Raw genomic sequence first — 18,049 nt, 5'->3', positions numbered from 1 at the left:
ACAGTAATAAAACAAGTGAGATAGGCAGAACAATGCACATCCAAAGTACCTTAGTGTCTAATAGTGTGATACTCATATTACACATTTCGAACAAATAGAAACAAAGTTACAAGGGATTGAAATTTTTTACCTTTTTTCGAAAAAGTCCTTAGAGTCTCAGTCAACCCCGAAATCTATTATATATATATATCCCCTCTCGTTCCCCTAATTTGCACGATCAAAATGAAGTGATAAGAGCCATCTCAGGCCCGAACCTCATCTATGTTGAAAGTTTGATCGAGATCGGTCGGGTGGTTCATGAGTTATTAAGTTTTATTTATTTTTATAGGTCTCCCCGTTCCCCTCCCATAAGTTCTACCGTCAAATTGAAATCCTGTGAAAGCTACAAGAACATGTGAAGATAAATGGTTTACCTCGTAAACATATTATTATAAAATTGTAATCTACAATTGCTTCAGCAAAAAAGTAATAGTATTTTCTTCTGTCAACACAAATATGAAATTAAGGGAATTTTAATGATTATTATTTTTAAAATATCAGTGTACTGGCATAATGGTGTATGCTCAAAACATTAAAAAAAAAACGTCATATATAAAAATTTGATTTTGTAAGGAGAAAGAGTTGTGTGATCCATAGAACATTCTGACTAATAAAAGTGGTCCCTATTTGAAAAGAGTTTCGAGAACGCTGTTGAGCTCCTTTGTGGCTAAGCGGTTAGCGTACGCGCCTTTGGCGGGGGAGAGTCGGGTTCGATTCCTGGCGGGAGCTCATGTGGTTCGGATTAAATGTTAATCAGTAGGTCCATGTCTCATATAGCCTCGCTGCTGAAGGGGGTGTTAAACTCAAAATCAACTCAACTCAACTCGAGAATGCTGTTATTAAAGGATCTTACTGTGGGATCAGAACCAGTAGTCGAGTTTGCATCTGAAGCAAATTTGCTGACTGATGATCGAAACCGATAGTGCGTGAATGTGTAACTACGGTATTAGAAATTCAAAGACAAATTCTCAGCAGCATCTTAAAATTAAAAAAATATTTTTATAAAAGTGAACACTGTGTTTCATTTCTGTACGCTATTTTATTGTTATCATTCAAAAATGTTTACCAACGAATGTTTATAGTTGAAAACAGCTTATCAATAGGAACATTGAATTGCTCATTAGTTTTGTTTTCCTTCAGTGCATGTGGAGGAAATTCTGCAAGACTTAAATAATTCGTACTCATTTACTTATGTTTCATCCTTTGAGTTAAACCGGAGTTCTACATAAAGAGATTAAATATTATTTAACTTTGGAAAATGTTCACTTAACAACATTATCTTTCCACTAAGTATTGCATAACCAACAAATTGCAGTGCTCTTTTCCTGTCTAAAATTGTTGAGGTTGAAACATTCACTCTATAGTTACATGTTATTCATAAACTGAGTGTAGTGTATGGAGGGTGTTGATTTCAGGTAATGTATCTTTCCACTTTATATTTAAATTATAAATACGAGTGATTTATGAACATTGTCCAAATATACTAGATGTAATGTTTTTAAAAAATGGTAGAAATTTCTCTGAAACTCAGTTTAGAAATTAGGATTAGGATTTAGATTTCTGGTCTTCTGGCATCTACAGCCATGTTAGCCCGTCACGTGGAGGGATGACGTCCCTCGGCGATCACGCTATCCAGGAAAAGAAGGGAAGGACGGAAGCGGTCTTGGACCTGTATGTTAGGTACCATACCAGCATTTGCCTGGTGTGAATGAGGAAAACCCCATTCAGGATGGCTGGCCTGCAAAAGTTTTTACACTTTTTCGACCGAGTGTCCCCCACCAGGAATTGAACCCGAGACCGCTCGCATCAAAAGCGAGAGAGTTAACGACTACGCTACGCTTAGCCACACAGTTTAGAAATGAAATAATGTGCAAATTGTCCAACAGCTTATGCGCCTGACTTTAAACATTAGTTGTGAAAGTATTCTGTAAGAAGGTTATTCTGAGAGAAAAAAGATTAAGATCATTATTTATCTTACTATAATAGAATAATTGTTCTTCGCAGGGGAAGGAGACAGATTATGGAAGTTAAAACATCAGATATTGTGCTTACTATCTTCAAAAGTTCATTTCCAGCAGTTTAGACGTTTTCGATTGATGAGACCAACGCCAATTTTAAAATCGAAGGAAAAATATTGAAATTGACCCCTTCTTTCTTCACTAGTGGAATTTTTAAAAACGCTAAGATACGTGTATAATTACAGGTGCTAAGTTTGTAACTGTTTAGGGTTATATGTGCACTGCTAGGAATGCGTGCATTAATGTTAGGAGAATACATGATCTGAGAGCTCATAGCATGTTTTATTTTTTCATATACAGTATATATATATATATATATATATATATATATATATATATATATATATATATATAAAATCTGTCCCAGCAGAAATATGGCAATGAACAATATATTTTTTGCCCCATAAAAGTTTAGTTTTGCCTACTTTCTCGGAAACTACGCATCAGAATTTATCCTCAAGCATGCCATTTTGTTAAACTCAATGTGATCTATCAATTGATATATGTATTTTGTCCTTAAACAATACTAGCAAAATATCCGTTTTTCGCACGGGAAGAATAATTTCATTTTGGACATAAAGGAGTGAATTTGGATATAAACGACATCGAAAGGGTCACTGTTCATTTCAGAGACCCAGAAAACTCTGGATTTGGCACCAATATCGGCCATTTTTGATCATTCTTATATACATCTTCCCCTCCCCTACGTTGTATCGCCAAAGTAAAATGATAAAAAGAAAATACTTCAAGATCCAAACTTGATCTATGCTGCAAATTTGATCGAGATCGGTCAGATGGTTCAACAGGTATGAAGTCACATAGGCACACGATAGATACCTGTAGATTTTAGTTGAACAGAAAAATCAAGCTTTTAATAGTTAATTATAATTTTGGGTTATATCTCCTTGACCATACAACGTACTGTCGTCTTAATAGTGTAATAATGAAGGGCTTCATAAAAGTATACTCCAGTGTCAGTCTCACCTTAATATGTGGCGCGGTTTTTCGTTTAGCATCAATTTTTAGGTTAACAAAATAATTCGTTTTTTCTCAAATTCCTCTTTGCATTGACACACATCATTTTGTTCTACTCGCTGAGATTTATTAATTGGACATTTTTTTTTTCCTGTTTGAACATTTTTTTCTTTTCGGATGAATGCTCATAACAGTGTAGATTATTTTAAAATTAAGAAGTTCATATACCTAGTTTATTGAGGAGGTTCTGACATACATAAAATTTGGACCCAATTTAGGAGATATATTTTAATCAAAGTTTTATATATATATATATATATATATATATATATATATATATATATATATATATATATATATATATATATATTAAAAAATCTTTTCGAGGCACGCAGCGCCGTAACTTAGATTTTTTCTGGGAGGACAAGCATAATACGCGTATTTAGGTCCCCAAGAAAAGTTGTTTTTCCAATTCTTGGGCCCCTCTTTCCATCTTTTTCTTACTCTTTATTGGCTCCCCGGAGCCTGTGGACCCTCCCGCAAGGCAAAGTCTGAAGGGTTGTTAGTTATGCCCCTGGCTCTTACAAATCTGAAAGCCGTACGAATAAATATTATTTCTAGGGCCCCTAATAGTAGACATTTTTTACTGAAATGGGCCCACGACTCATTTTCTTATTTACCTTTTGTGTGCTGTTTTGTTTATGTAATGTAGTGAATCTGTTTGATGCTTTGTTTATAATTTCATGTTCATATCGTATATGGAGTAAGAAAATTTTGTCTTAAAATAGGCCCCCCTCGAACGGCAGAGAGCTTCCCTGGGGGAAAGTTGCCCCCTGCCCCCCGCCCCTCAAGTTACGGCCCTGCGAGGCAGGTACTATGTTTCAAAATACGCATCAAACGTTTCAACGATGTGCATTTGTACAGCGGACGAATACAAACCAACAGCGTTTAGATTTTGCATACAAGGTGGACCAATTATCTTGATACGCCCTTGTAACTTTTGAAGTAATAGGTGCAAAACGCTGCAATTTTGTACTATGCAAATATCGACAAGCTGATATTGTCAGATACACTCTTCCGTGTCACCGGATTAACAGTGTTGATAATCCAACACAAAACTATATTTTTTCAAGTGGCTCTACGTCAGATCATTACATATTTCAAACTCATATGTAAAACAAAAACTTTAAAATTTCAAATTTGTTATATAGTGTTGTAAGCCAAACATGCTACATTACCACGAACGGCAAAAACAATCAAACCTCGGAGGACTCTACAACAGTAATTACGCAAATAACATGGATGGAGTAATACACATCCAAGGTATTTAGGGTCGAATAGTACAGTCATTATATCACGTATTTCGATTAAGCAGAAACATAGTTGAAAGGACTTTTCCAAAGGACTTTATTTCGAAAATGTGCTTAGATAAGTATTACATCCCATTACATAATACTTAGTTGGTTTATAACAGACATAAAGACCATAGTGCCGTTTACAGCAATTTGATATCTTCAACCATTCTGGAGATATGAAACAAATGGTTAAATTTGACGTATTGCTTAAAATGGTGTATTTGTGGTAACTTTTCAAAATACTTTTCCCTTTACTTTGTTTACGTCATAACAATACTTTTTTGGTAGTGTAACTACAACATATTCTCAGAATTATTGAGCAGTGTTGCAAACTTTGCCAGTATTTACCATACCTCCAGAACAGTTTGAGATATAAAGTTGGTGTAAAAGGCATCATGTTCTTCACATGTATTAAAAGCTATCTATGTAATTGGTTGAGGTACTTATGAAGACAGTTTTTCGAAATAAGGGCTTTGCTCCGTCCGTCTCACTTGCTTGTTCTGTTATAAAGGCCACCGAACTTTGAATGTTTGTGATATTATAGTAGCCTTAGTTTGCAACACTGAATAATAAATCTGATATTTGGGGGTTTCATTTAACATATAGATTTGAAATGCGCAATTAAAACCAACTAACTCTATGGTCTATGGAACCCGGAGGTTCAATGCCGCGTTCACAAAACCTCTCCACTGACTTCTATCCTTAGCCAACTGGATCTACTTTCTACTTTGTATTCTTATTTCTGCGAGATCCATCTTAATATTGTCCTCCCATCTGCGCCTAGATCTTCCTAATGGTCGTTTTCCGACGGCTTCCAGTGGGACTGGTCTTAAAAGCTTTCCTCGGTAAACCGTATAAATTATGTAGTTCCTCGTTATGAAGTTTTCGCCATTCCCCATTCCCGTTCCTCTTGGATTCGAACATTCGTCTCAGGATCTTGTTCTCAATTGTACCTTCAGTCTATGTTCTTCCCTCAGAGTATGCGACCATGCTTCGCAACCATACAGAACAACAGGCATGATTATCGTTTTATATAGTTTAAGCTTCAAGTTCCTCGATAGAATTCGCAACAAGAGATTTTGAACTGAATAATAACACGAATTCCCTGGTTTTAGTCGACATTTAATTTCTTCGTGAATATGATTTTCATCTGTTAATATTTATCCTAGATATTTGAAAGTATCTAATTTAACAAAAGTATTATTTGATATTTTAACGCATCCATAATTTGTCGTATTACGATCCCGACGAACTTCCATGTATTTAGTTTTCTCTGCATTTCTTTCTATTGTCCTCCTATCATCCCCTATTAAATTTACACCATCATCATAACTTTGTTAATACCATTCAACTCTAGGCCCTGGTAGCTATCTTTGATTTTCCTTATACCGTATTCCAGGACAAAGTTGAATAATAATGGCGACAACGCATCTCCTTGTTTCAGGGGATTCTCCACATGAAAGCTTGTGAACAAAATTGTGCAATTACCTGACGTAATGCCATTTGAAAAAAAAAAACTTTATGTTTAACATAAAACACAACGTATTTCGCAAACCTCCATATTATCTAGAGCCTGCGGATCAAGTAAAGCATTTGCACAAAAATTTGAAGCTGCTGATCCAAGAGCTTCGGAGGTCCGTTGGTGAGAGAATCAGTACGAGAAATTATTCTTTGTATATACATACAATATTGCATTTTCAAAACATCGGGCCACCCACCTGGTATTGAAGAACCCTGTACTTTAACTCACGTTTGGAATTAAACCAAACAAATGTAGATTTTCTTAGGTCGCTTGAGATGCTTATTTAAAGCCAATTACAACCTACGTTTGCCAGAATATGGCCTTCGTATGCCCAAGCGTTCTTGAACTAAACTGTACGCAACGACAACAGACAACAACAGATCATTATTATAGTTGTTGCTCTTAAGAAACGATGTCATTTAGTACGGAAGTGAATGACAGCATAATCTTTTTTGTGAAGAAAATTACTTACTCTGTTCAAACTTCATTCAGAAAATCAAACGAAATAAAGGAGAAAAATACGAAATTTAATAACAATTACAGCGAGTCACTGACAATTTTAGTGATCTTCAATCATTGTTAAATTACAATGAAGCGTAATTCAATTCTGAAAAATGAGTTGAGTTCATTTTAGTTTAGCGTCCCTTTCAGCGGCGAGGCTATATGAGACGTGGACCTACTGATTAACGTGAAATCCGAACCACATGAGCTCCCGCCAGGAAAATTCTGAAAAAAGAAATGAATTTCTAGTGTGACATCCTACCATTACCTACATTAAGCTAAATAACACGAATGACTAATTAAAGTACTCTCTCAAGGTTCTACTTTAGAACGATATAGGATACCTTATAAAATGTCTGAAAGATAATGAAAGAACAGAAACGCATCGGCATTATGTTTTGTTTTTTTATGCGCAGAGCAAAATCCGTTCTCCGGACAGCGGTATATCGTATAAATATACGGTATCCTCTTGCTTACTATAGAAATCAGTACGGAGCATACGTTATCCGTATGCTACATAGGCACTGCCCTTACGTATTACATCATGCCGTTGCAGGATGTCTGACATCTAACAGTTTTCCGTATATCACATGCATATACTTATGTTACCTTTGTCAGCTACATGTTATATACGTCCATTTGTATGTGAGATCCTGACCACCTACATTGTTTCATACGGAAAGTACGTATAGATGGAACACTTATACAAAAAGTATTATAAAACATGCGTTTTCAGTTATACGTCTGTTGTATGTTAAGTCCAAAAACTACAGGAATTACGCATGTAACCTATCTTTTTAAGTACGCCACCTACAATTGTTTTTCTCAGTGTGGCAGTACAGAACATTTATTCTACAAACAATTATTAGGAAGATGTCATAAATTCCACTTTAGTAACGAAATATCTACTATCACATCCCCTAAAAGGAATGCTTCATTGATCTGCTTGTGTTTGAAGCGGCAGTCCTGGTTCGATTTCCGGTGAGGGCACTCGGTCGAAAAAGTGTTAAAAAAGCTTTTTCAGGCCAGTCATCCTGAATGAGGTTTCCTCATTCACAGGTAAATGCCAGGGTGGTACCTAACAAATAGATCCCAGGCCGCTTCCTTCCTTCCCCAATCCTTTCTTCCTTGTCTTTCCTCGGATAGTGTGATCGCTTAGGGACATCATTCTCCAAGACGTGACGGACTAAATGGTCATAGATGCCGAAAGCCCAGAAATCTAAATCCTAAATCCCTGTGTTTGTAGCGATTGTACACTGGCAACGATTATGTACGTACATTACGCATTTTCAACGTTAGCATGATATCGTTAACTTATCATTATGAAATCATTTAATGATAATGAAAGCATTGAAAGAATGTGAATGTGAGAAGAAACGACAATCCACAAACATGAAATTGTCCACCACAACAATGCGATTCTGGTTTGTACTAAATAACTAGGATTTGATATTAAAATAATTAGTAATTGTTCCGACCGAGCATTCGGCCCGCTGTACACTGTAGGTAAAATCGTGTTTCATTAAAAGCTCTAATTCTTAGGAATTAACATTTTTTTGGTTTACATACTAACCAGTTCACAGTTCATACCATCTTTGTACAAATATTACAGGATTTACTTATACAGTTAAGCGATGGTGACAACTATTAGCGCCAGGCAAGCAACAGCGCACGTATTGACATTTATTAGCACAATTGCTTTATTATGATTTTATTGTGGTATGCGGATTGAGATGTTTACTGTTAATCATTAAGCATAAATCTATTGCAATTTGCGATCATGCATCGCTTGTATTAATACCAGCCATTTTCCTCGTGTTAGTCATCACTGCAATTTCAAAATGATGAAACTCCAGCACATTTGTTGGAATCTCCAGTACATGTAAAATTTAGAATTTTTACTAAGAAATTTTAGACGATATAAATTTAAATATTTACCTGTGATATATTTTAAATTGCCCACTCTGAGTGCAGCGTGTGGAGTTTTCTCATCTATGTTGATAACTATCTCCTTACGAGGTGATTCCAGATTTTGTGACAATGCTTCCCACATATTTATGCCATCCATTTCCCCTAGATTATCAGCATTTCCTCCTGCAATCAAGCAACTTTTAAGTAACGGCGCCTGTAACTAATAATGCTTAAGGCTTAACTTTGAGCGAATTTGTAAAACAGGGTTTCAACTCTATTTATTGTAGATTGTTATAAAAGGTGTTAGTCTAAGGTCGAGTAAAGTACTGCATCACAAGATGTAATAACCAAGAAAAACTCAGATTCTTATTAATTTAATGCAAACACCTAAAAGAAGTGCAACTTACCAGACTTAATATGGCGTTGGACCACTCTCGACACACACAACACACTTGATATTTCACCATGCTTTCACGACATACGAAACGCCAACAATTTGCTCTCTTTGGAAATCAGAGAGATCACCCATTTTGCAACAATATCACGGTCTGCTCACTTCATTGTATACTGCCGTCTACTGCTTCTCACATAGTACGGAATTTACCTTAATACACCACTACCAACAGTGCAGTTCTGTTGTCTACGCTTGACTTACCAAACTCACAAGGAGACTTACGGAAGGTCACTCACCGATTTGATTGAAACTTTGCACACTTGTAGAACATCGAAAAATAATCGACACGTGTATTTTTTTAAATTTCGGCAATGGTGCGGGTTTAAGAGTAGAAACCACCCTTTGAACGATATTGGTGGTATCGAAGCATAGACAGAAAACAATCGTTTAATGTAGGAGAAAACATAATGCCAGAAGGTTTTAGAACAGCTGATTCAAAATCTGACGTCAAATTTACAAAATACAAAATGACGAATCCAACATGGCTATTACAATTACAAAAAGTTTTCTGGATTGAAATGCTGAGCAGTTAGCCTAAAACAATCATAGTTGGCAGGGCTTACTGCAAGAAAGTTGCAGACCGATTTGAAACCCCCTTCTGTACTTATTTTAACATGATACTTGATTAAAGTGAATCTCTGCACCTCATTCGGAGAGCTTATGTATAGTGAGTCACCTCGCCTCTCACTGTGTCAGAACTTCATAGTCTATCCTCAATTGTTATAATCGTGAATTTATTGAGGAAACGTTTTACAGTAATTATATCCCGTAAAAAAAAAAAAAAAAAAGTGTATGATGCATAAACATTGTTTACACCACACACACATACCTTATTACGACAATAACTGTGCCCAAATCGCAAAATGCAGGTGAGTTTTCTTCCAAATATCCGCTTTTGTACCACGCATACCTAATAAGATTTGCAAATCTGGGAGAAGAATACTGATTAACAATCAGTGATTGGATCTTAGTTATATTATTACGGAGATATAAATTAAAGTTATAGCTGTAGAGAAGGACAATGTCAGAAAAGTGTCTCAAGAAGTTTCTTCTATCGCTAGAAGAACGACACATCAAGAGGCTGAATCCTACTAGTTATTCCTGCAGGAATAGTTTCTATTTTGAGGTAGTCTTTTGTTCTTAAAATAGGTTCTAAATTTGATGAATTGTGGCCAGTCCACGAATCTATTAACAAAATCGACTTTGATTAGACGCTGGAATAAGCCCCCGGAATGGTAAGAGGAGAGATGACTAACTTTAAATAAGCATCCCTACTAGTGAGAGGAGCGGGGTCTCGCTTTAAGTACGCATCCCAACTAGTGAGAGGGGAGGAAGTTACTTTAAATACGCGCCCCGGATAGTGAAGGTGCAGAAATTCACTTTAATCAAGCATCTCGTTAAAGCAAGTACAGAAAAGGGTTTCAAATCGGTCTGCAACCTCCTCTCAGTAATCCCTTCTAACTATGATTGTTCTTGGTTACATGTACGCATTTCAAAGCAGAAGACTTTTTGTAATTGTAATCACCATGTTGGATCCGCCATTTTGAATTTTATAATTTTGACGACAGATTCTGAATCAGCTGTCCTAAAACCCCCATAGTAGTATGTTTTCTTCTATATTAAATTACTGTTTTCTGTCTATGCTTCGATACCACTCCTAACGTTTAAAGGGTGGTTTCTACCCTTAAACCCGCACCATTGGCGAAATAAAAAAAAAATACGTGTCGGTTAATTTTCGATGTTCTACAAGTGTGCAAAGTTTCATTCATATCGCTGAGTGACGCTTCCGTAAGTCTCCTTGTCAGACATCTGACTTTCAACTCCATATGTTTCCATTAAATTAATAAGTATCTGTATGTCCATATTAAATTTCATGTCTTATTCTAGATTTTCTTTTGACCATGTTACAGTAGATTTATACATATAGTCTAAGTTAGTAAAAGTAATTATAAACAGCTATGGAAAACAACGTTGTCTCAACCAATTTTCCATTTATATTTTATACACATAAGACACCTGGACTTCGAAAGAAAAACAAAGGTTAGGTATACATATTTCCAGATACTCGTAAAGGACTATTCAACACTATCTAAACGTCCTGTCACGAAACTCATAGAATTAGTTAGTTCTTGTTTATTAACCCATTCCACTGTATTAGCATTAACCCAACTCCAAAATCCACACAATACTCGTATAACCTACGTATTGTTTCTATAAATATTGCCAGCAAAGACTATCTTTAAACTTCACATAATTGCACACTATTTATTCCCATCTCAGCACTTCTTACCTGAAGTTAACTTTTACTCGTAATCAAATAGTATTTTAACCGTGATCAGTAATTTATAATTCGAAGGGCTGTGGTATTGCAATTTTCTCCTCCCATTCTCAAATTAGAATAGACTTCTTGTCAGCAGCGAGGATACATAAGATATGGATCTACAGCTAAACGTAAGATCTGAACCACATGAGCTCTTGTCAGGAATCGACCCCTGGTCTTCTACGCCAAATCCACGTACTCTAGCCGCTTAGTCACAGGGAAGCTCGTTGCAGAGGAAAGAAAAGACGTAAGACGTAGAGAACTAGATACATAGAAACAGAACAATTGAAGCCATTAAGTCTACTAGTTCGACACAAAAAGTGTAAGCAACCCGTATTGCACGTATGACATTTTAGCCTCTCTCCAATGGAGAACACTGCTTAGTTTACCTGGTTATCCTAAGGCATGGGAACACATAGAATATAGGTCTAACTAGATTTGATGTAAAACATAGAATATAACGTAGAGATTGTGGTTGTTAATGGTAAGGGAACCAAAACTGTTTGGGTTCCGGTCCTAAATAAACTTTTAATTCAGGGTATTTCGACAAGAGAATTGAAATACATTTTGGCATGTCGATTCTGTTCACGAAACCGAAAACCAAAGTTACATTGAATCATGTTTTGAAACTGTTTCATTACCATCGTTCGCAAATATCGTTACCTCAAAATCGTTACAAACTGAAAACAATGTTGAGGAAGTGTGACCAATACTCAGGAGATCCACATATAACAACAGAAGATTGGTTTTATTTCGTCATCGGTTCCGCTAAAGGACATAAACTTTTTTTTTTTTTGGACAAATCTGTTTCCGAACTGAATCCGAAATCATTTTATTACAGCCTTCTTTCGGTTCTGTGCCTAAAATCGTTTTCCGGAATTGTCAGTTTCAGCTTCGGAACCGAAACCCACCGTTAACAAATCTAGTACAAATTTTAAAAGTAAGAATTCAATGTTTGCAGTTAATTATATTCATAGATACATGCAAAGATTAAATATACAATATATGTATGCAATTCTATAACCAAACCAAATTACCTGCAGCTACATATAGCGTTGGAAGCCAGTCAGAGATGTGCATTAATTGTGTTGACACTCTGTGGCGTTTCTTTAGACGAAGACTCCATATGCATGCAGGTGTTCTTATTCCTCCTTCCCATAACGTCGACTTTTGCTGAAACAGAATTAGAATACATGATACAAAGCTTAGTTTTCCTGTACTTAATTAATTCTGTGTAAGATTAGGTTGATTCGAAAATTTAATATATATATATATATATATATATATATATATATATATATATATATATATATATATATATATATATATATATATATATATATATATATATATATATATATATATATATATATATATATATATATTGTTCTGAAGTTCCTGATACTATGGTATAATTTATTTTTCATCTTTTTTCTTTTTCTTCTTCTTCAATAGGCGCATTATCAAAATTCTGGAGAAAACGTCATTAAAAACATATAGTTTCTATTCTCTTAATCCTTACGGGTTAGAAGCAACTTTAGGGTGAATGCGACTATATCACCAAGTTTGTTATATTAGTAGACCCCCTATATATAAGAAATGTATTAAAGTTAGGGTTGCCATTCGTGCCAGAAAATCCGGGACCGTCACGGAATCGAGATTTGCGTCGAGAAATATTTCTCGGGACGCTTAAATGTCCCGGATTTCAGCGAAGAAGAAAGGAAGGGAATATTATAGTTCGCTTTTTACACAAGATTAGGTATATAATATTCTCTTCAACTTCTCTCTGAGTATGGCAATTCAAAAGTTGAAAAAGAAAACTTGAATACATAAAACATGGATTTAATTAAGTTCACGACTTAACTATTTTGACATTGAAGGAAGCATTTGTTTCCTTGGGCAGGGACAAAGAGTTTTACTACTCAATCTTATTGTTATTTTTAGTACTCTGTTTCAATCTGCATCTTGCTTCTGAAATATTTTAATCAATAATCCCTGACCGATATATTTGGTCATTTTCCGCTGATTATTCGAGAAGAAAAATGTATTGTGAAAGGAAACATCATACCTTGAATGAGCTAAAACCGACTCTGAAAGCCACGAAACATAACAGATCCTCAGAAAAAAAAATGCTTACCAGGGGGAGGGGTAAATCATCTGCTTACGTTTGCTTAACTAGGGAGGAGAAGGTCTAGTAGAATAACTAAAAATGTGATTACGTAATACTTGAACAACTCTCATCTAATGGAATAAAGTAAATTAGTATATAACACTTCTTTTCATTTTAAGCATTTCAAAGATTCTCATAATTTAGCAGCGTCCCGGATTTTCATTTTTGAAATATGGCAACCCTAATTAAGGTATTAAATAGTATCAGTAGTCACAGCACATGCTGCAATCAAAATAGCACGTACCTAAAATCCAAATTGAAATTTTAAACAATTTAAATTGTTATAAAATGATTAGTTATGATAGTGACAGGTATGTTCCACTTAAACTTCATGTCATAAAATTCACAACAAAATATAAATTGTCTCTATTATAATAAACAATGTTAAATAGTAAAAATTGTATTAAATATGAGTCTTAAACTCTAGTACTTATCCGGCTGTCATGTTGTTACTGTCACTCCAAAACATATAGCTAAAGAATACAATTTAACTATTTATCCATGACAACAGCTGAATTTAACTTAACAATTACGGACTTAATCATTATTGCAAAATATTTTATAATCCTTATTGCAAAACTCAAAATTATGTTTATAAAGTTATAGCTACAGAGTACTGAATATTTTTTATGGACAGTTGTAACAAGAACACTAAATGAGAAAACAGGCTGTATTAATAAGTAATGTTTCTTTTTTTTATGGAAAAAGTAGAAGTTTCACACTGCTGTGTATTTTCAGTACTAAGTTAGTAATTTTACATTACGAATAGGTAGGCAATCGAATGTGTATAAATCTGTTTTACATTCTTACTTTATATTGAAAAGTATGAACACTTCAAGCCATCAGTACACATTATTGACGTCCTGTATTATATCTGCCCAATAACTTATGTTTCTCAGGTATAGCTTGAGCAATTTGGACTAAAATTCCTATAAAAATGAATCTCAAGCTCTAATTGTAATAAACCATGGTGACTTTTCTCCTTCTTTTTTCTTTCTCCACAAATAGTATTTATGTCTTTCATTTGTTGGAAGATGCAATACTGTTCCAATGTGTAGATGCTACTCTTACATGGGGCTTCGGGGGACTCGTGGAAGAGTGTTCACCTCTAGTATATGGGGTTCCTGGACTCGCCCTAAGCGGACTTTGTAGTGGACACACACTACGTACATACGTTTTCACGCAGTTCTTCCGTTTCCTCCAACTTTTCTAATTCCACCATTCATTCACTCTTATCATTACCCTCTCCTTCAGCTTATACGGGATGACCGAAGATATATAAAACTGACATTTTTCATTTCATTTCTCTCACACACATTTTCATTTTCTTGTGGTCCTTAGAGAGCAGTTGGACAAAAAAAAAATTAAAATGGCTCACGCCTGATAAATTCATATGGAGAGCATTTAGAGGAAGAAAGATCAAAATTATTGTAATTCTGATACTTTTGGTGCAGTATGTGTTTCCATTGAAGTTATCATGTGTTTGTAGAAGTCTATATCGTTCATCTCTTATATACACGAACAGAGGTTCCATTTGTGGTTATCTCAGCTTTGTTTTCCGCAAATGCAGTTTTCTGGTTTTTCTCAAATGAACCATTCGTTCACGGGCTCTTAGAAAGATTGTTTCGTCATCAATCACTTCAAATTATTGGTTCCCTTTAAGTATATACCATGAGAGACGTCCTAGAGGATATGGTGACAGGAAAGGGACGGAAGGGGTAAAGGAGGCTACAATTGATACACGATATCAACAAAACAGAAAAATTGTACATGAAGACGAAGAGGTTAGCGGAAGACCGTGGATCATGGAAACTTTTCAGTTGCGGCAATGACCTGCGAATAATGGCAGAATAGGCCTATCTATGATAATGATGAATTAAGAGTCAACATGGAATTGTCAACTGATAATGTTCTTATTTCCTTAACTTATTTTTCTACCTTTATGTTAGCACACATTTTTACAATGGTTTTGTTAGGTTACATTTCTGTTAGAGTGAAATCTTGAAACTCAAATTTTGCATGTAGGTCTTCCAGATGATCTTCTGGTTAATGCGTGCGATTTCTGTGTGCTTGGCTTTGATCTCACTGTATTTTTTTTTTTTAATATTTAGAAAAAAGTTAGTTTCGTTCAACAGTGTGAAACTAGGTGTGTTCAACACTGTGCATACTTCCAAACTATACAAATTCAATACTCAAGGTTGAAGTAGAACCTGTTACTCGAACAATGAATCTCTATCAAAAAGCTATTACTCGCTATTTCGTTCTGTTTTGGTTCTATGGAGATTAATATTCAAACCGGAAGTGCTAATTAATGTCTGTTACTTCCGGATACAATAACGGAATAAAATCAGAGGTAAAACATATTCTTGCGGTACTGAATTCATATGAAAAAAAAACAGCTTGTCACATTCTATTTCCATTTCGTCCATTATACGATCAGTGTTGTAACAGGAAAATCGTATATTTTTTACCACTTCGGTTTGAACAGATAAATAAAAGTAGAGAAAAAATTCATTTTAAAAAAACTCAAATGGTAATAGTACAGACCCTAATTGACATAGATCAGAGGTGCTGAACCTTTTATATTTTAAAGGCCGCATTTACAATGTTCGTTTCCCAACAAGGCCGCATATTATAGTTTTACTAGACTAAATTTTTGTGATTATTTTACAGCAAAAAAATGTATAAAACTTCACTATATAACACTATACTATTTGATGTATGTAACTTCAGAACTGTATACTTCATATTTCTTAAAGTATTATTTATCATCTTTCACAACAGGCCCAGAAAGCTGCACTTTATAACTTTGAAGGCCACTTGTTCCCTACTCCTGGCCTAGACACATGAGACAAGAAGCAATATGCATAGATAGAAACAAAATATTCAGAAAATATGTCATTGGCTCATATTCAGTGAATCTATGCCTCAGTAGAGGAGCCAGGAAAATGGAAAATGGTCCCCAAGTATTGTTCTTATTTTGTCCTAGTCTGCAATGCATGATAAATAGGTTATCACTGCCCTAGACAATTGGTATAGTTTTCAGCCTAAGAAAAAGTGGGAAAATTTTAAATACTATTTATTTAATAATGTCTCATATAACTAAGATGTTTGGTTCCTTTAAACACCGCCACAAGTATCGAATACAATGCAATAATTGTAGAGCAAAACCATGAAAAGTACAGTACTTACCGTAACTTGAAAGGCAGGTCTAGGTCTATTAGAGTAGCGATACTAGGTTTACGGATTTTTCATAGCAATACGGAAAATAAGAATTCTTAGTATGAACTAGTTTTTATTATTATTATTATTATTATTATTATTATTATTATTATTATTATTATTAATAATAATAATAATAATAATAATAATAATAATAATAATAATAATAATAATAATAATAATAATAATTTACCTCACCTTATGAATTTATCTTTTTTTATAACTACATCGTTAGTTTACGTTAGTTTTGCTAAAACTATCGTTAGTTTCTCAAAAATGCACTTTTAATTGGAAAAATAAATGGGCAGCCCAACTTCAACTAAACTATTGATGCAGATATAAACAAATGAGTTTTGTTTCCCAATGTGAAACTACAGTAGACTTACAAGCTATAGGGAATCAATACCCAAATTTGAAATAGTGCATCTATAATTACTGGTTGCCCATTTATAGATGGGCATTAACCACTTTTTCTTTTTTGAAAAATGGATGCACATCAAAGGTAGGGCCTACCCATTATTTTCTTTTTCTCATTTTATTTTGAACCTAATTTTTTCATTTTCTCTCTTACTACATTTTCTAAAACCACCTTTTTCTATGCAAACGACCATATATAACTGTAAAAAAATGCACATGTACTTCAGTAGAACTCAAACTCAAGACAAACTGCGACTCGTATTCTGCCCCTCAACTATGGGCGCTGGTTAAACTATACAACTTCCTTGGACGATTTTAAGCTCTTTTGGGCAATTTAGCGTTTGTTGGTGTATTACATATCGGATAATACTGATTTCGTCTGTAATTAACACTAATAAGTTAAAAACTACATATAATTATAAAAAATAGAGGCTAATCTTCCGAAGAAGGGTTGAACGATTTATGGTTTGATAATGTAGATACGTGTTAGTGATTGTGTCCTAATCCTAATCCTATTAATTTCACCCCACCCCCACGCTGCTTTACTGTTAGCCTGTTTTATGTTTTCAGGACGACTTAACTACATATAGTTGCGGAATATTGGCTGAAGCATTCTAGACCGTTCCAACTATTCGATATGGAGTCACAGTATCGATTTGGAAACAGTTATTGAATGCCTTCCTCCTCACAGATGGCTCTGACATGTTGTTTGAGCAAATCAGCTCACGAACGGATGCTCAATAAGCAATAATTTGGTTATGTATTGTCTACATCAATTGTTCTCAACCTTTTCCACCGACATACCACGAAAGCATTTTAATTATTCATACTACCATAAGTCGTACATACAACGAACAGTGGATCGCGTATCACAGGTTGACAAACTCTGATCTATACAATTGAGTGTAGTAATTACCTCAATAGGATTTCCTTTACATAAAACATTTCAAAGAAAGTAAACTTTTCAGTTCCTTATAATTTTCTTTTTATTTGATCGAAATACGTAATATCATGATCAAAGTATTCGACACGAACGTACTTTCAATGTGCATTGCTCCGCTCGTCTAACTTTTGTTATTACTGAATGTAAGGGTTGCCATAATTTTTTGTTCCAAAATACGAACAATGACAACCCATCAAAAGTA

At 34.7% G+C, this 18,049-nt stretch overlaps 1 protein-coding gene across 2 annotated transcripts in view; it reads right to left on the bottom strand.

The window, feature by feature from the left end:
• LOC145680839 (arylsulfatase B-like) overlaps positions 1-18,049 on the bottom strand; it is a 55,350-nt gene that overhangs the window by 3,968 nt on the left and 33,333 nt on the right. For both annotated transcript variants that reach the window (XM_081751945.1, XM_081751946.1), the window contains 2 exons: positions 12,133-12,268; positions 8,349-8,504 (listed from right to left, as the gene is read on the bottom strand). In XM_081751945.1, coding sequence (XP_081608071.1) covers positions 8,349-8,504; positions 12,133-12,268 — 292 coding nt within the window. The remainder of the gene's footprint in view (positions 1-8,348; positions 8,505-12,132; positions 12,269-18,049) is intronic.

The sequence above is a fragment of the Thermobia domestica genome, chromosome 3, assembly GCF_964235325.1.
Source record: "Thermobia domestica chromosome 3, izTheDome1.hap1.1, whole genome shotgun sequence".
NCBI classification, from domain to species: Eukaryota; Metazoa; Arthropoda; class Insecta; order Zygentoma; family Lepismatidae; genus Thermobia; species Thermobia domestica.
Note: the sequence above shows the minus strand (reverse complement) of the source record. Positions and strands in the feature narration are given on the sequence as shown.